This window comes from Pimephales promelas, chromosome 1 (assembly GCF_988280905.1).
Source record: "Pimephales promelas chromosome 1, fPimPro1.hap1.1, whole genome shotgun sequence".
Classification (NCBI taxonomy): Eukaryota; Metazoa; Chordata; class Actinopteri; order Cypriniformes; family Leuciscidae; genus Pimephales; species Pimephales promelas.
In genome coordinates, this window is record NC_142769.1 from 44,037,314 (window position 1) to 44,064,282 (window position 26,969).

Consider the following 26,969-nt stretch of genomic DNA (forward strand, 5'->3'; position numbering starts at 1 on the left):
TTTCCATCAAGACATTCTCTCTATCTGTGTGGCATCCCCTGTGCGCTGCATCTCAGCTAAAATGGTTTATTGTGTGCAAAACACTATCACTTGCATACTGAGAACAGATGAGTTTCTATGAATTTCATACGGTTTGTTAAATTTCTCTTTTGTTTTTAAGCCATAAATGCTGCACAGATTTGTATTGCATTTATTCATGTAGCAGACGCAACTTACAAATGAGGAACATTGCAAATAATTCATCAGCTCAACATTGCTAATAATAATAAGTCACAAGAATAAATTACATTTTAATGTAATTTCAATTTTAATAACAGACAAAAAAAACAAAAAACTTTCCAACCCCAAACTTTTATATATATATATATATATATATATATGTGCACACTTTCCAGGTGTTTTTTTTTTTTTTTTTTGCCATATTGATGAATGAAGACTAATCAAATCACCTTTCAAGATCCTGAAGGTTCATCACAAGCTGATGATAAACAGTATAATGGCTGCATAATTTTTGCATTTTGTTCAATAATGCAAAATCTAGCCAAAGTAAAGACATTTTAAATCAGGATCTTTTTCTCCTGAGAAAAAAAACCCTCGTGTCTCAAACTGTGCACATCACACATAAGCCATGAAAGACATGCAATAAATGTGACTTCAGAGTGAGTTTTACCCTTAAAACCCCGGACAAAGAGTTGTTCGAGAATTCTCAGTCTGTTCGTGTACGTTTGTGTCTGTGTCTAGGTGGCTTTGGGGTGTGTATACTGTATGTGTAGCTAAGCTTTGTTTTGCCCCTCCTCCTAACTGGGAATGAGTGTGTGTGTGTGAGAGAGAGACAGAGAGAGAGAGAGAGAGAGAGAGAGAGAGAGAGAGAGAGAGAGAGTGTGTGTGTTTGTTTTTCCCATCAACCTCATCATAAACGCAACTATCCCACTTCTGTGAATTTCCCTATGGATACCTGGTATGTGTACTTTTACTCTCTTCTTTTCATCTTAGTCAAGCATGCGTGTGTCTTTATTTGATTTGACTTTAATCTCACACAAGAACTAAGAAGTCGTCTTTTCAAAAGAAAGAAAACTACTGCAAGATGTTTGTGCTCCCGCCTGTTGCATGGCTTTCCAGACAGAGTGATTTAGCATATGGTCAACGGATGAGATGGGATTCTTTGCAATGTGCGTGTTTAGTGCTTTAGTGTAGCATATTGTGTTCATATTTACTTACCTCAAATAACTTCCAGATGGAAATGGTTAAAACAGTAGAATGAAATGAATAAAGCTGTCAGACTGTATAAGACACAAGCGTTTAGTTAAGTTTAAGCAAGATGAACTTGTATATGCAAAACTATAATTTGCAATAAGGTCTTTGGCATACCTGTTAAGATCAGTTGAGACAAGCGTGGATTTCCATACTGGTTTGGTTTATTATGGCTCTTGCTGATCCAGCTGGAGGACTTGTTTGTCCATGATTTAGCATTTTAAAATGGTATGTTAAATGCTTCCACAAACTTTTGAACGGTTTGAACACACACACACTCTGGTTCGATATCTTTGTTGGGACTCTCCATAGACGTGATGGTTTTTATACTGTAAAAATTTTTTATATTTTGTCCCCTTACACTAACCCGACCCCTAAACCTATTTTTATTTTTTTTTTTACATTTTCAAAAAAGCTCACTCTATGATATGATTTATAAGCTTTTGTACTCTTGGGGACCAACCGGCTAGGTTATCTCCGGTTTTACAATCCTTGTGGGGACGTTTGGTCCTCACAATGTAATATAAACCACACACACACAGACACGTTCAAAAGTGAGTGAGTGTTTTTTAAAAGCAATTAATATAGCATTTTAAAAATTAAAAAAAAAAAAAATGGAAATATGAGATCATTTCTGTTTTTTTTCACCAACCTTAGTGGTGTAATGATGATTATATTTTCATTGCCCCCCTTATGTGACCAGTGCTGTTTTTTCCCAATGCAAACACATCTGCAAGTTGAACTTTCACTTACATCTCCCACTTACAAGCAGAAAATTATTTTTCTTTTGAAAAGACAGCTCACGTTATCCATTGGTGTAATTGACAATGACAGGGAGGGGATTCTATCCCATTATATCCTGCCGCCAGTTGCATAGAGCACCAATGAAAATGGCCCAAAACGAGTCAACACTTAAAATCCGATTGAAATTACCGGCTTGTTCTTGTTCAGCAGCCGTTAAGTGTTAAGATATGTGCGTGTGTTTGTTGATTGAACTCACATGATAACAAGATGGTAAATGATGCAAGCCATCAAGAGGAAGCACCTGTGAGAAAAGAGCACAAAATGATTTAGTGCATTGGACTATTCCAGATGTGCATTATAGGTCTTTTGTACTAACACTAAATAGCTATAATGTTTAGATTAAGGTTAACAGAGTTACATTGTTTCATTCTTAACCACAGAAAAAAAAGTGCACATTTTACCAGCAAATTGCTAAAACGGTTTTGCATCACAAGAATAAATTACTGGGGCATTTTGGGGCGGGTAGGGAGAAGCACAGAGTTTGTAAGTTTTTTTTGCCATAACTTTCCAACATATAGACGAATCCGGCGAAACTACCGGAAGTAAGCGGGCGCCATTACTGAGCTGTTGCTGGGTAGCGTTGCGCCATTGCCTCCTATTGTTTTAGTTGCAACTTGCGTCCAATGGAATAAACAGCCCGCGATTTACGACTGTCACTAACGTTACAACGTTACCCCTTGTATAATGTCGAGTGGGTAAACAGTTTCGTTATAAATTGTTTCAATGGTGGCAGTAAAATTTCAATTTTGAAGAAAAAACATTTGTGAATACCCCGGGTCGACTGCCCCTGTCTGGTGCCGTACGGTTTACACAGATTTCCTGGGCGAGTACAAGACGCGGACATTCGCGTATAATAACAATTATTTAATGACATAATGAAAAAAAAATTAATAAATATGTGACATAGTGATCAGCAAAATCTCCTCTCTTGCTATTTTTTCTATTCAATTAACATGCTATGGTCATTAAATGGCTTTCCTGAGCTAAATGTAAAGTTATGTGACATAATTGTTATCCTGCTGTTATATTGACCTCTTTCCATGGTTTAAAAACACTAATTGGTCAATATTATGTATACTAATTTCTAGCTGTAACGTTACCTTACCCTTGCCCATTGCAATTTGAAAATGAGATAAATAATGGACACAAAGGAAAAACATGAATTTGTTTATTTGATTTCATTCATTTATTTATTTATTGTTGCCAAATGGACAGATCTTTTTTATAGTTTCCTCGTTAGCCTAGCTAGCTTGCCAACTTGCCAAGCTATTTTCATAAATAATCTGTAAGATCGTTTGTACCTTCATCTGTGACTGGAGGCCACTGTCTATTATCATCAACCCAACAAGTCATTCTGCCTGGCTGTAGCTGTCATCGAGGGTGCTTTCGCGTTATCACCTAGGTTTGTTTACATACCGGTGCACATGTCTATGCCGGTGTAACAGCTCAGTAATGGCGTCGCCACAAGATGGCAGCCTACACAGAACGCTCGTCGGATTCATCTATATGTACTGACAACAGTAAATATAACAGTGAGAAACAGATCGTTTGCTGAGGCAACAGAACAGAAGCTTTTTTTGCGCTTTTACTTGAGAAAACGACGACTAATAAAAATGACAAGAGCACATAAAAAAATACTAAAACTAACAATGAAAACTAACACGGTACGGTTTGACAATGTTGTTGTCTGTCCGTGAAAAAAGTAGTCTATACATTTTTGTAGTTTACACTGAGACGATAATGGCGAAAACTTTGAAACCCATTTTCAAAAGCTTGTGATTTCAGGCACCCCAAAATGCAGTTGTCATGTAAATTAATGGCCAGACGAATAAAAAGTATTCAGTTTTTGTTTGAAAATGGTGTCATGTAAACAGCCCCAAACTAAAAACAGGTGTAAGAAATCAATCAATCAAACAATGAATAACCATGACAGCCAAGGACAAGCGGGAACATTGAAACAAACTAAAAGCAAATGAAACAGAACCAATAATCCAATGTGACAGGGCCCAACTCACTTTCATTGTTTAGAAACAAATAGCGTGAATATTCTGCCTAACATCTTTTGAGTTCTAGAAAGAAAGTCATTCCATTTGAAACTACATATTTGGATGAACTATTCCTTTATTACAATCATTTTGCTTGAATCTTTAATGATCATTGCTTCTTTTATAGGTATTTATATCACCGAAGATGGAAACCATCTATTTGTTTTTGTTAAAAGCAATGTCATACTAGAATATCATCTCGACAAAGAAGAAAAACGCACATCGGCGACAGCACCTTTTTCTCATCTCAAACCGCAGTGAACAATGGGGAAAGGATATTACATCAGCAAACATATGGCCACCGCTGCCATGGTACTGGCTGCAATAGCCTTGGTGACCATCATTGCATTATCAGTCGTTTATAATCGAGAAAAGTCCAAAAACACAGCCAAATTAAGTAATGCAACTACGTCACCAGTACCTCCCACCCCCAAGACTTCGAACGAACCCTGGGACAAATACAGACTGCCCGACACTCTGTCTCCACAGTACTACAACGTGACTCTTTGGCCTCGTTTGGTGATGAACGCCAATGGGACGTATATTTTCACTGGGGACTCGGGAGTGATGTTTACTTGTGTGAAGACGACAGATCTGATACTGATTCACTCCAACAAACTGAACTTAACTCTGTTCAAGGGGCACCATGCAAAACTCATGGGTGTGAGCGGCGTAACAGCTCCAGCAATAAAGACCACCTGGTTTCAGACCGAAACACAGTACTTGGTGATTCAGCTGGGGGGAAAACTGAAGCCTGGGAAGTCCTACTGGCTCTATACAGAGTTCAGAGGAGAGCTTTCTGATAATCTGGATGGTTTCTACAGGAGTGAATACATGGAAGATGGTGAAAAAAAGTGAGATGTTGTAGATTGTATAAGGACACTAAAGCAGCTAAAAATGTCTGAATATTATTGCATTATACACAATCTACCAAACCATGTGGGACCTGGCTGCAAAACAGATGATGCGGAAGATTTCTCAGAATCTAACCACATCTACTTCCTGTTATGTGGAGCAATCATAAAATGTCAAAAATACTTAGGCCTATGTCGAAATATTAGTGTTTATTTTTACCAGTACACATTACTGTCGAAAAGTTTGAGGTCTGTAAATGCTTTATTCCGGAATGAAATCAACCAAAGACATTTATAATGTTACAAAAGATTTATATTTCAAATAAATGCTGTTTATTTTTGATTTTTCTATTCATCAAAAAATCCTGGACAAAATTAGTTTCCACTTAAATATTAAGGAACCACTGTTGTAACAGTGAATGATTTCTGAAGGATCATGTGACACCAAAGACACAAATTACATTTTAAAATATATTAAAATAGCAAACTGTTCTTTTAAATTGTAATAATATTGTTCAACCAAATAAGCGCAGCCTTGGTGTTCATAAGAGACTTAAATCTTACCAAACCCAAACTTTTGAACAATATGCTATTTATTAGTTTATAATTTAAAAATCTATCAAACATCTTTTTCTGAAATGTTTTTCAAAAGTGTGCTTGTGCTATACTTTAAAAGTCACTTGTTTTGATATTTTGTATGTAACGCAAATATGACATTTTTTATGTAATGCAAATCAAGACATTTTTAACTGTTACTTCTGAAAATATTTTCCTTGATGTTGTTCATTATAGACATTATAGATCATTTAAAGGGATAGTTCACCTCAGCTTAGCTTACCTCAAGGGGATCCAAGATGTAGGTGTCTTTGTTTCCACAGTATTTTCAATTTTGACATTTTTCATTCAAACCGTTGTCATACACTGGAGGCTAAGGGGGTCCACCAAAAAGCATGCACAGAGAAGTCAAAATTAAACATGATTTAATGACTCGTACATGTAAGTACACACTGATGGCCTAAGACACGAAATGAGCGGTTTGTGTGAGAAAACGAAAAGTATTTATATCGTTTTTACCTTGTGTAATCATAGCCATGACAAAATTATCTGACGGCACGGGCGCTTCGATCTGCGCATGCGCCGGAATTGATCGCTTGCGCGCCTACGTAACTGTTTGTTTATAGTTCGGAAGTTTTACCTTTCACTAAACATATTTAGATATACGGGAAACCGCAATGGAAGACGATTTCGGTATATCTAAATATGTTTAGTAAAAGGTAAAACTTCCGAAATCTCTGTGTAAATATTGAGTGACGTCACACGCAAGCGATCACTTCCGGCGTAACATTGAACTGATTCAGTTCGGTTCAGTTGGACATTCCGCAACTGATTCAGATCACTTGGACGTCACTGTGATTACACGAGGTAAAAACGATATAAATACTGTTCGTTTTCTCACACAAACCGCTCGTTTCGTGTCTTAGGCCATCAATGTGTACTTACATTTACGAGTCATTAAATCATGTTTGTTTAATTTTAACTTCTCTGTGCATGCTTTTTGGTGGACCCCCTCAGCCTCCCGTGTATGACTGATAGACAACAACGGTTTGACTGAAAAATGTCAAAATTGAAAATACTGTGGAAACAAAGACACCTACATCTTGGATGCCCTTGAGGTAAGCTAAAACATACCAAAAATTAATTCAAAAGTGAACTATCCCTTTAAATGTAGAAATAAGACATCTTACTGAAAAAAACAAAAAAGAATCGAATCTAAATGAATGAATCTATTCGAATAGTAATCGAATCTATTGATAAGTAAAGCAAACCTCAAACTGTTGCCATTTGTTCAAAGCTAGTTGTTGTGATCAAACACTTTTCTAATGTTTTCCAGAATTATTGCCATCACTCAGATGCAGGCCACTTACGCTAGAAAAGCTTTCCCGTGTTTCGATGAACCTGGCATGAAAGCTGTGTTTCATATCACTCTTATCCATGACCTGGGAACCACAGCACTGTCCAACAGTCAGGAAATGAGTAAGACAATCAATCCATCGCTTTCACTAATCTCATTTGTGCTCACTGAAAGACCGATGACCGATTTCACATTCATTTAGTCCCTAAAATGCATGTTTAAACTATCTGAACTGAAAGCAACTTGCACTGACATATCTTAAAATGCATCAAATCAATCAAGATTTATTTTTTTCTAAGACACATTTAGGCTAATCAGCAATTCAATTATTTTGTCACCTGCCAATTCTAATTTAAATATTATTTAAAAATATATTATATATATAAATTATCAACGATATCAAAAAACCTACAAGTAACGTGTGTTCACGCAACAGGGCCTGCTCTCATCTCAACACATCATGCATATAATATTTTGTAAAACAAGTGGTAAATTATGTTTTTTGTGCAAACAAAGCACTCATATTGCTTCAAAAAAGTTCATATTGCTTTAAAAAGATGGAAGTTCAACCACTGGCGTCACATGGATTACTTTAATGATGTCTTTACTACCTTCCTGGGGCTTTATAGTGGTAGTTGCGTAGCTGTCAATGGAGAAACAAAAAGCTCTCAGATTCAATTATAACATATCATTATTTGTGTTCCGAAGATGAACTAAAGTCTTACGGGTTTGGAATGACATGAGAGTGAGCAATTAATGAGAAACAAATTTTTGGATGGACTATCCCTTTAAAAAGACTTCATAGGTTTATAGCAACAGGAAAGAAATGACCAATTCCTTAAAAACCACAAATGACATGCAAACTTTGCACTTTTTGAGTCATGGTAGTCTGCTGGTTATGTGTCATCTGGCAACATCTGTCCTCCTCATGTTGGCATTCACTTCAGCTCTGTTTGTTTTCCTTGTAGTTATTCCCTTAACTGCCATGAGCTTCAAACCTAATCTTGACTATCTGAACATAAGCAAACCTTTGCCTCAAATCATGTTTTGCTTGCAGGGCTAATTTCACATCAAAGCAATATTTCTGTATCTAATTAGTTAAATCCTGACAAGATTTTCTAATATGTCTCAGTTAAAAATGTTTTTTTTTCAAATGCAAAATGTATTGCTGCTGCAGTCTGACTGTAGTGACAGACTTATGTTTAAAAATATGGAAATCAAATTAACAATAATTGACTTCTAAAACCCCTTACATTTGTTTTAATGGGTAATTTTGTTATAAATGTATTTGATTAATTACCTGGCATTTGATTAACTAAATTGGCATAATTAAAGGACTTTTCTTATAGCTCAAACAGTACAGCATGGCACTATCTATGCTGAAGTCACAGGGAATGCATGAACTGATAAATGATAAACCTTAAAGAGACAGTCCACCAAAAAATTTTAATTCTGACATACTTACTCATCCTCATGTCGTTTCAAACCTGTATGCATTTCTTCCTTTTGCCGAACAAAATATCTTTTGAAGAATGTTGGTAACCAAACTGTTTTGTATCCCATTGATTATATTTTTGTCCAGTGGGAAATGAAACTGTTACCAACATTTTTTTAAATATCCCCTTCCACAAAACAAAGTCATAGGTTTGGGGATGAAGAAACTACAGAATTTTTTATTTTTTGGGTGGACTATCTCTTTAAAAGCAAAGTAGGTGGTTGTAAACAAAAGCATCTGCCAAATTCATAAAGTAAATGCAAGGTACATATTTAATTTAACTCAAAATACTAGGGCTGTCAAACGATTAATCACAATTAATCGCATTCAAAATAAAAGTTTGTGTTTACATAATATATGTGGGTGCACTGTGTATAATTATATATATATATATATATATATACACACACACATGCATGTATATTTAAGAAAAAAAATATGTATTTTTTATTAATATAAATTATATATAAATCTATATACTGTATATACATGAAAATATTTAAATATTTCTTAAATATATACAAGCATGTGTGTGTATTTATATATATATATATATTAAATAATTATACACAGTGCACCCACATATATTATGTAAACACAAACTTTTATTTTGGATGCGATTAATCGTTTCACATCCCTATATAATATTTTACGGTAATTTACTGACAGCCCAATAAACAGATCTAACTGTTGTTTCTTATTTTTTCATCTTAGAGACAGAAAACGTCAAAATTGATGGAACGGTCGTTACCAGGACGGTATTTGAACCCACAAAGAGGATGTCAACATACCTTGTTGCATTTCTCGTCAGTGATTTCACGTACATCAGGGCTGAAGGCAACAAGGGTGTTTTGGTAGTACCTCCATGCCAATTTACTAATCTAAACTCTTTACAGACATGAAGTTAAATTATGTTTGTTTGCATTGTCACAGGTAAGAATATGGGCTCGGAAAAAAGCCATTGGAGATGGGCAAGGAGATTATGCACTCAGTATCACTCAGCCAATACTGGAGTTCTTTGAGAAATATTACAACACCAGCTATCCACTTTCTAAGTCAGGTATACGACCAACTTCATTAGGAAAACCTTCAAAGTACAGCAGAATGCAAATTTATCCTCCTCTTTTTTTTTAGATCAGATTGCGCTGCCTGACTTTGAATCGGGAGCAATGGAAAACTGGGGTCTTGTCACTTACAGAGAGACTGCGCTTCTATACGACTCGGAGACGTCTGCCAATGGCAACAAGCAGAGGATTGCGACTGTGGTTTCTCACGAACTGGCTCACATGGTACGTCTAGGCCTAGTAAAGGGGACTCTGAGTACTTTTTGCTTCACACAGTTTGCCATGTGATTAATGTCTTCCAGTGGTTTGGAAACCTTGTGACGCTGAAATGGTGGAATGATCTCTGGCTGAACGAGGGGTTTGCTTCATACGTGGAGTATCTGGGCGCTGATCATGCTGAGCCTACCTGGAACATTGTAAGAACATCATTCAAAGGATTTGTTAAATAGTCCCTTTCTTTGAGGTGCTTTTAAGATGTCCAGATAATCATATGCACACAATATTAAATAGTTATCAAGGAAATTTCTCTATCCCACATTAAACGAACAGTTTAACAGGAATTTTTAGGCTGAATTCCTGAGGAGTGTAAACACTGGGGCTCTAATTGGTGTCTGTTTGTTTAAGCAAAGGGGTCAAAGTTTGACTGGTTAGCATGGTTCAGTTAGTTCCTGCAATTGGAACAGAGCCAAATAATTATTGGTAAAGCTAAAAAAAGAGCCTGTATTTAATTAATTCATTTAGCTAGCCTTGTGACTGGATAGGTGGATGATGGATGAATAATGGATGGATGAATGATGGATGAATGGATGGGTAATGGATGGATGATGGATGAATAGATAGGTGGATGATGGATGAATGGATGGGTAATGGATGGATGATGGATGAATAGATAGGTGGATGATGGATGAATGGATGGATGGATGGGTGGGTGATGGATGAATGGACGAATGGACAGACGTATGGATGAATGGATGGATGATGGATGGATGGACGGACAGATGGATGGATGAATGATTGAAGGATAGATGGATGGATGAATGATTGAAGAATAGATGGATGGATGGATGGATGGGTGGATGATGGATGAATGGATGGATGGATAGATGGATGGATGGATGAATAGATAGGTGGATGATGGATGAATGGATGGATGGACAGACGTATGGATAGATAGATGAATAGATAGGTGGATGGGTCGATGATGGATGACGGACAGATGATGTATGGTTGATGGATGAATGAATGGATGAATAATGGATGGATGGATGAATGGATGGATAATGGATGGATGATGGATGAATAGATAGGTGGATGATGGATGAATGGATGGATAGACAGACATATGTATGGGTGATGGATGAATGGATGGATGGATGGGTGGGTGATGGATGAATGGACAGACGTATAGATGAATGGATGGATGAATAAATAGGTCTATGGGTGGATGATGGATGGATGAGTGATTGAAGGATGGATGGATGGATAGATGGATGGATGGGTGGATGATGGATGGATGGATGGGTGGATGATGGATGAATGGATGGATGGACGGATAGATGGATGGATGGATGAATATATAGGTGGATGATGGATGAATGGATAGATAGATGAATGAATGATTGAAGGATGGATGGACAGATGGATGGGTGGATGATGGATGAATGGATGGATGGACGGATAGATGGATGGATAGATGGATAGATAGGTGGATGGGTGGATGATGGATGAATGGATGGATAGACAGACGTATGGATAGATGGATGAATAGATAAGTGAATGGGTAGATGATGGATGACGGACAGATGATGTATGGTTGATGGATGATGGATGGATTGTGGATGATGGATCAATGGAATCCATCCATCCATCATCCAAATCACTTGTCTTATGTAGTCGCAGGGATGCTAGAGTCTAAAATAAATAAATAAATTCTTTGAGTCTAAAATAAATAAATAATTCTTCTTGGTAAGACAGGCTATAAATTCATTTTCTTCTTGAGTTCTTGGTCAACCTGGAAATCTTTATTACTATTTTTGCAGTTTCGTGTATAGCAATTAGTGGTGCAGACATTACAGTACACACTTCACCTTTGAGAGTATGATGCAGAGTTGCATGTTGCAGTTCAGTGAAATGTTTAGAAGAGACACACCTTGTAACACTTAATTGATGATCAACTCTGTCCCTCACCAGAAAGACCAGATCATTCTGTACGACCTGCAAAGAGCGTTTGCTGTGGATAGCTTGACTTCCTCTCACCCTCTCTCCCGAAAGGAGGAGGAGGTCAACACTCCATCAGAAATTAGCGAAATGTTCAGCACCATATCCTACAGCAAGGTACTGCATTATCACACAGTAAGACCAAGAAACTTAGCAATGCCTAGCATCCAATAGAACACCTTAGCAACTGGACTGAAAAATGCTAAGAACATTCAGAATACCACAGCAACCATACCCTAGCTACCAGACAGTGACACAAATAACATATTAACAAGCACATTACAACACCCTGGCAGTGACAACCATAATGAAAACCCCAGCAAAAGGATAGCAACACTAAGCAAAACAACCAAACCAGATAGTGACACACTAAGTACTACTCAGAACATCTTAACAACCATCTAGCAACACCCTGGCAACCATCCACAAACCATTGTGACCCCCAAGAACTAGAAACTGGATAGAAAATAGGATAAAGGCCATTCAAAACACAGTAGAGACAGGATTTCAATGTGCTAATAATTACTCAGAGCACCTTAACAATCCCCTAGCAACACCCTGGCAACCACCCGCAACAATGTAACAGGTTTACTTTGCAAAAACGCATTATCATAAGACCTAGAAATGTTGTGATGCCCTAGTAACCGACAAGAGCCTAAAAACAATAAGAACACTCAGAATAACATAGCAACCACTCAAAACCCCCTAGCAACTGGACATCTGTTTAACATCCAGCACTAATTACTCAAAAACGTAAAAAAGCATTATAATAAGACCTAGAAATTTAGTAACCACCAAGAAAAGAAAAACACTAAGAACACTCAGAATTCCATAGCACAACACCCTAGCAACCACCAATAACACCCTAGCAACTGGACATCTGTTTTACATTCAATACTGATTAAACATTTAAAAACACATTATAATGAGACCTAGAAATTTTGTGATGCCCTAGCAACCACCAAGAAAAGAAAAACACTTACAACACTCCGATTACTGTAGCAACTACCCACAATACCCTAGCAACCATAAAAAACACCCTAGCAACTGGCTATAAATGGACTAACAACCATTCAGAACCATCTAACCACAATGCCACTCAGAACATGTGCTAATATTTATTCAGAACACCTTAACGACAACCTAGCAACATCTTGGCAACCACCCGTAACATTAGCATTGATTAGAATGAAAACTCTTTGGATTATCCACGTTGAGTTTCAGCTTCAGGCCTGATAATGTGGAAATCCGAAAGACCACCAAAAAGCAGCATTCCTTGAGGGGCTGCAAATACAGTCATAAAGCAGTCAGGGTAGTTTCAGTCCAGTCAGAGATAAAAGCAATACATATGTTTGTCATTACAGGGAGCTGCAGTGCTTAAAATGCTCTCAGAATTCCTGACAGAGCCTGTGTTTGCCAAGGGACTCAGTGTAAGTCTTACTGTAGCCTCAAGTTTTTGAACAAGTTGCAACTTTTACTCCATACTTCACGGCCAGAGAAAAGAGTTTGTGTTGTTCCTCTCCCACAGAACTATCTGAACCAGTTTGCTTTTGGAAGCACAGTCTATTCAGACCTCTGGGATCATCTTCAAAAGGTGGGATATTAAACTGTTTGAGATTTATTTGTGAGACATGCTATGCTCATTTTCACGTCTCAACCAGGCAGTAGATCAAACTCCAGGGGTGAAACTACCGTATAGTGTTCACGAGATCATGAACCGCTGGATACTACAGATGGGCTACCCAGTAGTCACCATTGACACTCGAACTGGCAACGTCAGCCAAAAGCACTTTCTCCTGGAAAAAGATGCAGTGGTGGATAGGAAATCTGAATTTAAGTATGTTGTCAAGCATTTTCATTCTCATAGATCATTTGAAAACCCTTCCTATAAGTCTAACTGCTGTGTTAAACCTCAGTTACGAATGGTTCGTGCCCATCAAATGGATGAAAAGAGACCAGGTGCAGGATCAGCTGTGGCTTCTACAGAAATCAGGTACATTAAACCTTCTAAAGTCCTCAAAGTCTTGCTACAGGTCTTCGATGCAGATCACTAGGTTCTTGTTGTTATGAGTTTCTGCACTCCCCCGCAAGGGCCAATCTGTAGTGGGCAAAGAGTCAAATGTTACTCCTTATTCTACAGGGGCCGGCATGCATGAATATGTTTTTGGAAAAGGGAGTGAAGCATACAAAACTATTTGGCTTGATAGAAAGCCTTGAGTGCATGCATACATTTTTTTTTTTTTACTTTTCCTGAAGACATTTTTAAAAAGTGTTCCCAGTGCAAAACTTGCAATCACAATGCCAGAATGTTTTGGGTGGTTGCCAGGGTGTTGCTAAGAGCAATTGTTCACATGTCGCTCTGTAGTTGCCAGAATGTTCTGAAAAGTTGTTAAAGGCTGCTCTTGTCAGACTTTCACCTGATTGCTTGTAAAAGTAATAGTTTTTCTATGTCATTTTTAGTTTAGTTCAAGCTTAGTTTTCGTAATGCACTATTTACAGTAATTGACCATATTTAAGGGTTTCTCAGAAGCTGAAGGCGTCATAGTTGGGTAAACTTCTATAGCGGTAGAATGAAAGACTACATTAAATATATTTGTTGTGTTCCCATTTGCTTAAATAGCAAAAGAAAGACACCACAATAGCATTTTCACAACTTTCAAAAAGCAGCGTAAACGATTTTTTTTTTTTTGTCATTTGATGCAAATGTGATATAATAAAAAGTATAGTATTATAAATGTACACACAATTTTTAAAATCAAAAAAAATCAAAAAATCAAAAAAAGCATCATCAGTGTGTGAAAAGGTTCTTGCCTTTTTCTAATTAATTCAAGTTTACAATTCTGAAATTTCCGATTTTAATTTGAAAATACACTAATGTTCAAAGTTTTTTTTTAAAATAATTACGTTTTTAAAAGACGGTAATATTGTGAATGTAATTGTAATTTAAATAACATGTATTTTTATTTTAATAATATTTCATATTTAATTTATTCCTGTAATGCAAAGCTGAATTTTCAGCATCATTACTTCAGTCTGCAGTGTCACATGATCCATCACAAATCATTGTAATATGATGATTTGATGCTCAAGAAACATTTATTATTATTATCAATGTTAAATACAATTGTTTTTTTTCCAGGATACTTTGATGAACATAAACTTAAAAACTTTTTTTTATTATTTATTTGAAATAGAATTTTTTTGTAACGTTGTAAATGTTTGAACAGTAGCATAATAATTATTAGTATTACTAATTATTACTAGTTGTAGCTGTATGACAGATCACACGCCTGTCAATTAAAATGGCAATTTACTGTCAAATGAAATGCTTTCTCCTTGTTTGAAGATAGTACATGAAATTGACCTTATTTTATTTGCTCTTAGCTATTCACAAACCCATGAAAGTCAGCAGAGGCGAATGGGTGCTGGCCAACCTCCATGTGTCAGGATACTTCAGAGTGAACTACGACCTTGGCAACTGGGAACGACTCCTCAGCCAACTGGAGTCGAATCACCAGGTCCTGCATGAAAATTATGAGAAAGGACAGTCATGAAAATGCCAGAAAGACATAAAAACTATCATTTATATCTTTCCTTTACATAGGTGATTCCTGTGGTGAACAGAGCACAGATTCTGGATGATGCGTTTAATCTAGCACGGTGAGAGTTATTAAGATTCATTTCATCTGCACATGTAAACTACTGTTCAAAATTTTGGGGTCAGTATTTTATTTTATTTTTTTCTGTGCAGAAATGAATACTTTTATTCAGCAAGGATGCATTGAATTAATCAAAAATGACATAATATTACAACATAATTATATTTCAAATAAATGCTGTTCTTTTGAACTTTATATTGATCAATTTTAATATTAATCAGCACAACTGGTTTCAAATTGATACTAACAAGAAATATATCTTGACCAGTTCTTAATCTTTTTATTTGTAACAATATATCACAATATTGTTACTGTATTTTTTTGTCAAATAAATGCAGCCTTGGTGAGCATAAGAGACTTCTTTCAAAAATATTAAAACATCACACCAACCCTAATCTTTTGAGTTTTAGTGTGTTTCAGGGTACCCACGATCTGAGAAGGGTTTTTTTTTTTTGTACTAGGAATGTAATTGAAATGAATCTAATTTAATTCAAACAATATTTATTATCAGGCATGACGTACTTTTAAGGACTAGTTCACTTTCAAATAAAAATTAGCCCGTGATTTACTCACCCTCAAACCATCTAGGTGTAGCCTATGACTTTTCTCTTTCAGACGAATACAATAGTGGCGTTAACCACCTAGATCAGTGATGGAAATTTACTAAGGAAACATGGTTTTGAAATCTTTTTAAGAGTTATGGCGCCATCAAGTGGCTAATCACCGCAATTTTGTTTTGTTTTTTATTGCAGAACTTATACATAACAACCAACTCAGGGAAATTAAGCAAGGTGTACAAACAAACAAAATAAACATCCAGGTTTGCATACATCAAATCATGTAATACATAAAAAGAAAGAAAGAAAAGCATAATAATAAGGTCAAGTCATGTCTTTGAATAAATCATCAAAATGCATCAAACATTTTTCACTTTTCTTGTTATTTATAAGTCTAAGGGACGAAATAAAAGAGTCAAAATCCGCAAGAAAAAGAGGAAAGCTCAGAGGAGATTTAAGCCATTTCATCGTTTAAAGGCTTTTGAATAGTTTGCACTGAAACTGTCTTTTTTTTTTTACCTTGAACCGTTTGGTTCCCATTGAAGTCCATATTTTATCAACTTTTTTATCATGCACTTTCGGCTTCACAACTTTGCAGATCGTTTGCATTCACACAGAAAGCTACATTACACATCACATTAAAGGAGATATTCGAGGCACCACAACGAGGCACTTTAAAGTCTGATTCGTGAGTGAATTATTCTTTCGAGTCATTTCTTAGGTATGAGTCAGTCAATTTAGTTTAAATGATTCAAAAGTAAATCACCATGAATATAAAGGATTTTCAAAAATATGTATTTATCCAGTAATCACAAACAATTGTAAGTCATGAACCAGTGTTGTAGTCGAGACCACCTCACTCGAGTCCGAGTGACACCAAGACCAGAGAGAGTCGAGTCCGAGTCAAGACCGAGTCCATAGAGAGTCGAGTCCGAGACCAGAGACGGTCGAGTCCGAGTCGAGACCGAGACCATTGAGGGTTGATTACCTAATTTACTTTTATTTACTTAGAGAAATCCTTTTTTTTTTTTACTGAATTTACTTAGAGTTTAAAAAATATGATCAGTTTAGGGTAAAAAGGCCACATAGTGGGTGGTGTTAAAAGTAATTTTATTACAATTTGTCATGCGCAGTTGAAAATCTAGAAAATCACCAATCACTGGGCGTGTCAATCAATTTAAAGAAATATTTTATTAACATACATTAATAATCATGAAAAATATTTTTAATTGAACTCGAGTGGACTCGGGAATAATTCCGAGTCCTAAAAAAAAAATGTTCGAGTACGAGTCAATTCCGAGTCCAAATGGACACGAGTCCATGACGAGACCAAGACCACTAAAATATGGTCTCGAGACCGAGTCCGAGTCTCGAGTACTACAACACTGTCATGAACATTCACCAATCAAAAAGTGTGGGAAATGTGAGGGCATGCATGCATGTATTCCTTGTCAAACTGTCATGTTTTGTTTTAATTTTTCCAGAGCATCCATTATAAACATAACACTCGCTTTGAGGACAACTAAATATCTCATTCATGAGCGGGAATACATTCCATGGGAGGCAGCGCTTCGGAATCTGAACTATTTTTTCCAGTTGTTCGGCCGCAGTGAAGTTTACGGTGCCTTGCAGGTTGGTTAAACCCTGTCTTTATAATCAGAGTAAAACAGACAGATTACATGAACTGCTGTATGTATTTCTTTCAGGCCTATCTCAAGAAACAAGTCAAACCTTTGTTTGAACATTTTGGCACTCTCAGCTCAAACTGGACAACGGTTCCCTCTGGCCACACTGATCAGTAAGATTACATCTCTTGTTATGTCACACACTTCCCAGACCCTATTAGAAGAATGATATTAAGTTATGTTTAATAATGTGCCATATTTTTATTCTCAGGTTTACACAGATCATTGCACTCTCACTAGCCTGCAGTACTGGCGTGGAGGGATGCAGAGAACTAACCAAGAGCTGGTTCAAAAGATGGATGCAGAATCCTCATGTCAACGCGTGAGTGCAAACCACAGAAACAAGTCGAGCAATTTCAACAATATAGAAATGATCTACTTTGCCAGTTCTTCAAAATGGTGCATCGTGTGTGTGTGTTTGACAAGTTCTAGCGCTTGTTTGATCATGATTTTGTTATATCTATTGAGGGGACGGGTTGGAAAGAGGGATTCGTCACCTCATCTGAAAAGGAAAGTCATTTAAGGAAAGTTAAAGCAAATGATTAGCCTACATCTTGATTAAAGTTAGACATTTTCAAATAGACAATAGAATACTTTATAGTAAAATATTAACTCTGTCCCCGCCAGCATTTTTCAAAAAAAGTTGCCAGCCACCGCTGTACATGCAACACATTTATTTATGGAACATGCAATATATCAAAAGACAGAACAGAGCCTCTGGTGTTAAACAAACACACAGACATTTTACTCTGGAGCGAATTATGTGCCAAAATTAAGCCAACAAATCCAGCATTTTGCAAAACTTGAACTTGATGTGATTTGCAAAGGAAAACTCGACTCGCAATCAAAAACAACTATCAGCTCAAACTGGACAATAGGCTCAATTTGAGCGAAAATGCAGTGGAGTAACCAAATATAAATAAATGAGCCTAGATAATATTCCACAAATAAGTTGAACAAATACCAAATCTAGTGCATACAAATAAAGATCTGTTTGTTATCATTTGTGAGACACTTTTTATGAGATCTCTCGGCTCGATTTTCTCACAAATGCAGTTGAGGAACTTCCTCTTCTTAAACAGTAGATGGCGATATAATAAGGGATTCACGTCACGTCAGAAGCACTGATTTGAAACGTGTGCTTGCCTTTGCCTACAGCTGAGGGAAAAGTTTCTGTCTTACTTTATCTACAATAAACATCCAGAGGTTTTCCTTTGCTAAATGTTTATTACATATCTAGACTGAAGTCCACTTAAGCAATTAGTAACACTTCTCTCCAGGGCCAGCGCCAAGGGCATTTGTTACTGTGATTACAATACATCCCTTCATGTATTTACAGTACACAATTACTTTTATATTTTTATTTTTATAAAGGGTTTTTGGTGAGTTACTACAGGTGAGATTTTGCATTATTCATTTAGGGGTCAGTTAGATTTTTTTTTTTCCAGAAATGTAAGTCCCCCTGAGGTGAAAATATGTGTCTGTGTGGTGAATATGATTTAAGACAAACCATGTGCAAATTCATAAGTCAACACCATTGTTGAGTATCGTCTCTTTAAAACTGCAGTGATCTAAAGACAGTCTCAAAAACACGGTTGTACTTTGTAACCAATCATGTTAGCGCCTTTATCCACTGACATTCTGATTTGCGTTTCTGATGATTGTTTGTTAGACGGTAGACATTATTATCTGTTTGATAACATAGTCAATCAAAAGCCAAATCATATTAATTACATATGCTTTAAAGGGATACTCCACTTTTTTTGGAAATAGGCTCATTTTACAACTCCCCCAGAGTTAAACAAGTAGAATAGAATATCAAAAGTAAAAGTAGAATATCAGTAACCAGACAGTTTCTGGTCTCATTGACTTTCATAGTATATTTTTTCCTACTATGGAAGTCAATGAGACCAGAAACTGTCTGGTTACTGATATTCTTCTAAATATCAGAAAATCGGCTGATTTGATTCGAAAATGGTAAAACTCAACTGTTTAACTCTGGGGGAGTTGTAAAATGAGCCTATTTCCAAAAAAGTGGAGTATCCCTTTAAGACAACCAATTCATCAATTGAGTATTTTCTCTTTAAAACTTCAGTAAACTAAAGACAGTCTTAAAAACGCGGTTTGAAATTGCTGGCGTTCCTTACATCACAAACTACCTTGTAATCAATCACGTCGACGTGTCCGAGGGCTTTACCGTGTCATTAAAGGGATAGTTCACTTTGAAATAAATTTTTGATATGTTTTAGCTTACCTCAAGGGCATCCAAGAGTAGGTGTCTTTGTTTCCACAGTATTTTCAATTTTGATATTTTTAGGTCAAACCGTTCTTGTCTGTCAGTCATATAATGGAGGTCTATGGTCACCACCTCAAAGAGCATGCACAGAGAAGTCCAAATTAAACATGATTTAATGACTCGTAAACGTAAGTACACATTGATGGCCTAAGAAACGAAACAAGCGGTTTGTTGGACCCATAGGTGGACCCCATAGACCTCCATTATTTGAGTGACAGACAACACCAGTTTGACTGAAAAATTTCTAAATTGAAAATACAAAGACGTCTACATCTTGGATACCCTTGAGGTAAGCTAAAACGTATCAAAATTAATTTCAAAGTGAACTATCCCTTTAACAGGGAACAGGCAAGGACAACAAGCCTTAAATAGAGAGAGACGATGCCCCCCCCCCCCCCCCCCACACCTCCTTATAATTCTAGCCCTGGAATTGGTCAGATGGTCGTTCTTTTCCTCATACCTTTCAGGATTCATCCTAACCTGAGGTCCACGGTGTACTGCGACGCCATCGCTGCGGGCGGTGCAGAAGAATGGAACTTTGGCTGGCAGATGTTCCAGAAGGCCACGGTTGCAGCTGAAGCTGTCAAACTGAGAGCGGCTCTGGCCTGCACCAAAGTGCCCTGGTTACTGAACAGGTAGCTGTGGGAAAGCACAAAGCTCAAAGACAAATAAGAATGGCTGAAATTATGAAGAGAAAAAATAATAATTCTAAATTAAAATGCTTATCCAAGAAATTCCTGAATGACAAATACATTGAACACTGCAACATTCAGTTTTCAGTGGGGAGGATTTTATGATGACTTTAAAGGACAAATGTTTAAATAATACTATTTTTAGATAATCACTATACACTCACCAGCCACTTTATTAGGTACCCCATGCTAGTAACGGGTTGGACCCCCTTTTGCCTTCAGAACTGCCTCAATTCTTCGTGGCATAGATTCAACAAGGTGCTGGAAGCATTCCTCAGGGAGTTCAGTCTATATTGACATGATGGCATCACACAGTTGCCGCAGATTTGTCGGCTGCACATCCATGATGCGAATCTCCCGTTCCACCACATCCCAAAGATGCTCTATTGGATTGAGATCTGGTGACTGTGGAGGCCATTTGAGTACAGCGAACTCATTGTCATGTTCAAGAAACCAGTCTGAGATGATTCCAGCTTTATGACATGGCGCATTATCCTGCTGAAAGTAGCCATCAGAAGTTGGGTACATTGTGGTCATAAAGGGATGGACATGGTCAGCAACAATACTCAGGTAGGCTGTGGCGTTGCAACGATGCTCAATTGGTACCAAGGGGCCCAAAGAGTGCCAAGAAAATATTCCCCACACCATGACACCACCACCACCAGCCTGAACCGTTGATACAAGGCAGGATGGATCCATGCTTTCATGTTGTAGACGCCAAATTCTGACCCTACCATCCGAATGTCGCAGCAGAAATCGAGACTCATCAGACCAGGCAACGTTTTTCCAATCTTCTATTGTCCAATTTCGATGAGCTTGTGCAAATTGTAGCCTCAGTTTCCTCTTAGCTGAAAGGAGTGGCACCCGGTGTGGTCTTCTGCTGCTGTAGCCCATCTGCCTCAAAGTTCGACGTACTGTGCGTTCAGAGATGCTCTTCTGCCCACCTTGGTTGTAACGGGTGGTTATTTGAGTCACTGTTGCCCTTCTATCAGCTCCAACCAGTCTGGCCATTCTCCTCTGACCTCTGGCATCAACAAGGCATTTCCGCCCACAGAACTGCCGCTCACTGGATGTTTTTTCTTTTTTTGGACCATTCTCTGTAAACCCTAGAGATGGTTGTGCGTGAAAATCCCAGTAGATTAGCAGTTTCTGAAATACTCAGACCAGCCCTTCTGGCACCAACAATCATGCCACGTTCAAAGTCACTCAAATCACCTTTCTTCCCCATACTGATGCTCGGTTTGAACTGCAGGAGATTGTCTTGACCATGTCTACATGCCTAATGCCGCGTTCAGACTGCATGATTTTAGCCACGATTTTGGCTCGCCGACAGGTTTTGAGAAATCGCCGACAAATGCCTGAAATCACAGGCAAATCGGCGCTCGTTCACGCGAGTGATAATCACGCAGTGTAAATGAGCAAAGACGCGAACTGAGAGAATCACCGACGAGTCGCCGACGCCCGTGAGATATTTGGCATGCTAAATATCTGGACCTGTCGGCGATTCAAAATCCTGCTGTGTGAAAAGTGTTTTGACTGAAAACTACACTGGCGATCACCGGCAGCCAGTGAGAGAGCAAGATACAGAGCAGCAGGGAGTTTGGGGAGGAGTTATAGATCACATATCAACATGATATGGCTTTGTTTAAAAAAAAAAAGCTTCTTCTCTGTCTATTTGGACACAATAAATGGAAGAAAAATTAGGAGAAATTTGGCAGGAGCACTCGTGTCTGTTTGACGTTTCACCAGCTGTACCACAACCGGGTCGAAAAAAAAAAAGTCTCACGTGAGAACTCCGGTCTTGCACGTGTGGTGTCGCGCGTTGTTTCCTTTTCACATCTCACGTGTGTTTGTTGTGAAACGTAGTTTGCGCGCAGCGTGCTAGACAGAGTCTGTCGGCGATTTTTCTAAAGTCATGCAGTGTGAAACCTTCTGTCACCGATCAATCGTCCAGTGTGAACACAGCAGTGACTGAATGCTGGCCAAGATAGTCATGCAGTGTGAAAAGAACAGCGACCCGACTACTTTGAAAATCATGCAGTCTGAACTCGGCATAAATGCACTGAGTTGCCGCCATGTGATTGGCTGCTTAGAAATTAAGTGTTAACGAGCAGTTGGACAGGTGTACCTAATAAAGTGGCCGGTGAGTGTACATCATTTCCAGTTTTATTTTCTTAACAAAATGTGTTTTTACAACAATGACTTTGATTTAGCAGTCAAACATTTTTCACATATTAATATTGCTGAATATTCATATGCTTATTATGCAGTATGCTTTTTTATGTGTTACAGCAAAAGATTATGTAGCAGCGTTTTTATGAGGATTTCAGCCTTCTAATTGCACTTTTTAAGGGACTCTCGGGACAACTAAAGCACCCAGACTTTTTATTTATGTAACTCTCTGGATTTCCAAATTAAACTGTCATAAATTTTGAATGTTTTGTAGCACAGAATTTAGTTGGTCTCTTTTTAAAGACGAAACTTGTTGAGGTGAAAAAAAAGTAAACTTAAAGTTAAAGAATTTTACGTTTATTGTTATGAAAAATGCACAAAAATACAAAAATTTTTTTTACATAAGATGTATATTTTGCAAAACACATTTTACTCTAAAACTGTGAGAAAATCAAAGCCATAAATCTAAAAAAAGTTATGTTCCAAATTTAACCTTGATATTCCAGTTAGATTTTGTTAGGGCGCAGTACCAAAATATTCCACTAGATTAAATCTGTTCCCATTTTTGACTGCGAGGAGCACAAGTTATTTATTTATTTTATTTTTTCAGAACCATTTAACCTTTCAGAATCATGCTCATGATTTGAGTGTGTGTGTGTGTGTGTGTGTGTGTGTGTGTGTTCACAGAGCAAGTGCCAAAACCTTTACCAAGTTTCCTGCCATTCTGATAATGTAAAACATTTGAGAGAAAACAAACAAAATATCATGTTTCGGTCAAAAATTACCAAAGAAGGCCCCACAATAACAAATATCACGTATCAAATATGAACTCAAAAATCAATGAATGTTCATTACAGAAATGGTGCTCAAGTCAGTGCCTGCATATGAATTACTGTACATTTTTAAAAATGTATTTTTGAACACAAGGACAGTTTGTGTACATACTTGGTAAAACTATCAGAAATACAATGTGTAAATTGTTTCATGTTTTATTGAGGTACCTGGAATATACAATGAATCCAGAAAAGATCCGCAAGCAGGATGCCGCTTCCACCATTGGGTACATTGCCAGTAATATCATTGGCCAACCTTTGGCATGGGACTTTTTCCGGGCAAACTATTTCTATTTCTTCAAAGTGTAAGTGTGGCAAATACAATAACACACTCACTTACACACAGATTGAGCAGAAGAAAATGATGTTGGTTTTACTCAACAGGTATGGCACTGGATCATTCACGTTCTCCAGATTAATTGGTGACGTTACCAATAGATTCTGCACTCCATTTGAACTCAGTCAGGTATGTGAACTTTGACTTTAGAAGAACCACATGGCAAAAGGCTATTGCATGCACTAGTGTGAGAGGTTGATAAACATTGATAAAAACTCACCTGACGTAAGTGTTAATTCCTTGCTGTGTTTGTTAAGTTGAAACAGTTCAAAAAGGACAACGCTGAGACCGGATTCGGCTCGGGAACTCAAGCACTGCAGCAGGCCATCGAGAAGACGACAGCCAAGATTACGTGGCTGGCAGAAAACAAGGAACCGGTGCTGCAGTGGTTCACCTCAGAATCAGAGTAAACGTCACATCTACATATCATAAGAGTTCAAGGATTACTTGAGTTATTTCAACTGGATTCAGAAATGATCATTCTGTCGTCCTTTACTCACCCTCTTGTCGTCCAAATCTCTATGACTTTCTTTAATCTGTAAAACATAAAAGGAGCATGTTTCAATATCCTGAGTGTTCCTCTTTGTATAATAAAGGTGAATGGTAATGATCGCTGCAGTCAAGCTCCAAAAATGTCAATTAAAAGCACCAATAAAATATTATAAAAGTCTTATGAAGCCATAAGGTTGCCTGGTGTGAGCAAGAGCTGATATTTTAAGTTGTTATTTACTCAAAATGAAAATGGACTACCTTTCAAAGGTTTGGGGTTGGTAAGATTTTTTGTTGTTGTTGGGTAATCTATCAAGGTTTCCAACTATCAATATTGATAACTATAATAAGAAATGTTTCTTGAGCAGCAGATCATAATTAGAATGATTTCTGAAGGATCAGAAATTTCTGTTGATGCTGCAAATTCAGCTTTGCATAAATTGCATTTTAAATGTAATAAAACAGATAAAAAGTTATTTTAAATTGCATTATTTCTCAATATTTCTTCTCTGTTTTAGCGTTTACTTTCACTAAAAATCTTACCATCTCACCAACTGATGAACAGAAGTGTATATGTTTTTTTTAAATCGATGAACTATTCCTGTTAATATAAGAGCTTATCAAATGTCTTTGTGTGTGTGTGTGTTCATGTAAACCCTATTTTATGAGGACAAAGATGGCAATATCTGAAATCCTTGTACTTGTGGATGATTTTTTGGTCCCCATTAGGAAAACGGCAAATAAATCATATTAAATTATGTTTTTTGAAAATGTAAAAATGCAGAGTTTCCTGTGATGATGGATAGGTTTAGGGTTAGAGGACAGAATATAGTTTATACAGTGTGTGTGGGTGTTTTGCAGGACCAGTTCCAGCCTCGCATGAATTCAGTGTCCTGAGTGAATGAATATATACAAGTGTTAACAGCATTTTGGCAGACTGTATATCAGGACAGCCCTCCTGAGAAATGTCTTGCTCAAGGACATAGTGATAGTTCACGGAGCACTCCCCTACGGGATTTAGTTAACAGCTCAGATATTTAACCACTACATCACATCACTCTGACGCAAATGAGGATAAAGTAACATAAGAGACTATAGAAATTACACGGTTACTTGATAGGGGAGTGCATGACACTGACATGACACCTTCATAATCATGACATGAGGTTTTATGCATGTTTATGACAACTGTCATTAAATGTCATTTGCTCAATTATGACATTTTTAATGCAAATATGACACTGTTTGAGATGTCTTTGTTATGACAATTTGACATAAACCAGTACATCATAACCTGTCAGTGTCTTTGCCATGACAATTTGTGTTTGGACGAAGAATAAAAAAATCCTATACATATGATCCTAGCCATATCTCAGCCTGGGAAAACGTGTTCTCTTAGTAGCAAGTAGCATCCTAGCACACCCAGAACTCCCCCGCAGCATCTGTACAGTCATTCACACACAACACCAATTGTTTCTGGGCAAGTGCCACTCGTATTTTGTTATTACAATGTAAAATTATTTTTATCTTTGTATTGTTATCTTGCTATTATTGATATATTAATCATTAATGCTGACATGAAACATTACAGACATACTACTACAATTTTTTTTTTTTTGTGGGGGGCACTTTTATTCAGCAAGGCCATAGTAAATTAAATAACATGACAATAAAGACATTCATAACATTACAAAAGATTTATAGTTTACATAAACTTCCTGTTCACTAAAGTATCCTCACTCTAAAAAAATGCTGGGTTGTTTCAACCCAAATTTGGGTCAAATATGGACCAACCCAAATGTTGGGTTAAAAATGCAATTTCAAATTTTAACCCAACTTCAACTTTCACTTTCAACTGTCATTTTTTTCATTACATTTTTAACCCAACATTTGGGTTTGTCCATATTTGACCCAAATTTGGGTTGAAATGTTTTTTTTTTTATTACATTTTTAACCCAACATTTGGGTTTGTCCATATTTGACCCAAATTTGGGTTGAAATGTTTTTTTTTTCATTACATTTTTAACCCAACATTTGGGTTTGTCCATATTTGACCCAAATTTGGGTTGAAATGGTTTTTTTTTTTCATTACATTTTTAACCCAACATTTGGGTTTGTCCATATTTGACCCAAATTTGGGTTGAAATGTTTTTTTTTTTCATTACATTTTTAACCCAACATTTGGGTTTGTCCATATTTGACCCAAATTTGGGTTGAAATGTTTTTTTTTTCATTACATTTTTAACCCAACATTTGGGTTTGTCCATATTTGACCCAAATTTGGGTTGAAATGTTTTTTTTATTATTACATTTTTAACCCAACATTTGGGTTTGTCCATATTTGACCCAAATTTGGGTTGAAATGTATTTTTTTTCATTACATTTTTAACCCAACATTAGGGTTTGTCCATATTTGACCCAAATTTGGGTTGAAATGTATTTTTTTTCTTTACATTTTTAACCCAACATTAGGGTTTGTCCATATTTGACCCAAATTTGGGTTGAAATGTATTTTTTTTCATTACATTTTTAACCCAACATTAGGGTTTGTCCATATTTGACCCAAATTTGGGTTGAAATGTATTTTTTTTTTTCATTACATTTTTA

At 36.9% G+C, this 26,969-nt stretch overlaps 1 protein-coding gene across 1 annotated transcript; it reads left to right on the forward strand.

Annotated features, from left to right (window-relative positions):
• The first annotated feature begins 808 nt into the window (after positions 1-808).
• On the forward strand, positions 809-25,141 carry anpepa (alanyl (membrane) aminopeptidase a). The gene is made up of 21 exons (XM_039659629.2): positions 809-958; positions 4,228-4,954; positions 6,846-6,988; positions 9,076-9,215; positions 9,295-9,421; positions 9,496-9,650; positions 9,728-9,841; positions 11,616-11,759; positions 13,007-13,072; positions 13,171-13,236; positions 13,304-13,479; positions 13,559-13,635; positions 15,027-15,160; positions 15,247-15,302; positions 17,343-17,490; positions 17,565-17,656; positions 17,755-17,865; positions 20,307-20,474; positions 23,701-23,841; positions 23,921-24,002; positions 24,131-25,141. The coding sequence occupies exons 2-21, from the start codon at positions 4,365-4,367 to the stop codon at positions 24,281-24,283; spliced, it is 2,883 nt and encodes a 960-aa protein (XP_039515563.2). The 5' UTR covers positions 809-958; positions 4,228-4,364; the 3' UTR covers positions 24,284-25,141.
• The last annotated feature ends 1,828 nt before the right edge of the window (positions 25,142-26,969 follow it).

What these genes read in the sequence shown, in the direction of transcription:
- anpepa (XM_039659629.2), top strand. Translation starts at nt 4,365, where the DNA reads ATGGGGAAAGGATATTACATCAGCAAACATATGGCCACCGCTGCCATG. An exon ending in GTCCAACAGTCAGGAAATGA is followed by an intron (nt 6,989 to 9,075) that starts GTAAGACAATCA and finishes TTTTCATCTTAG; the next exon opens with AGACAGAAAACGTCAAAATT. An exon ending in TGTTTGCCAAGGGACTCAGT is followed by an intron (nt 13,073 to 13,170) that starts GTAAGTCTTACT and finishes CCTCTCCCACAG; the next exon opens with AACTATCTGAACCAGTTTGC.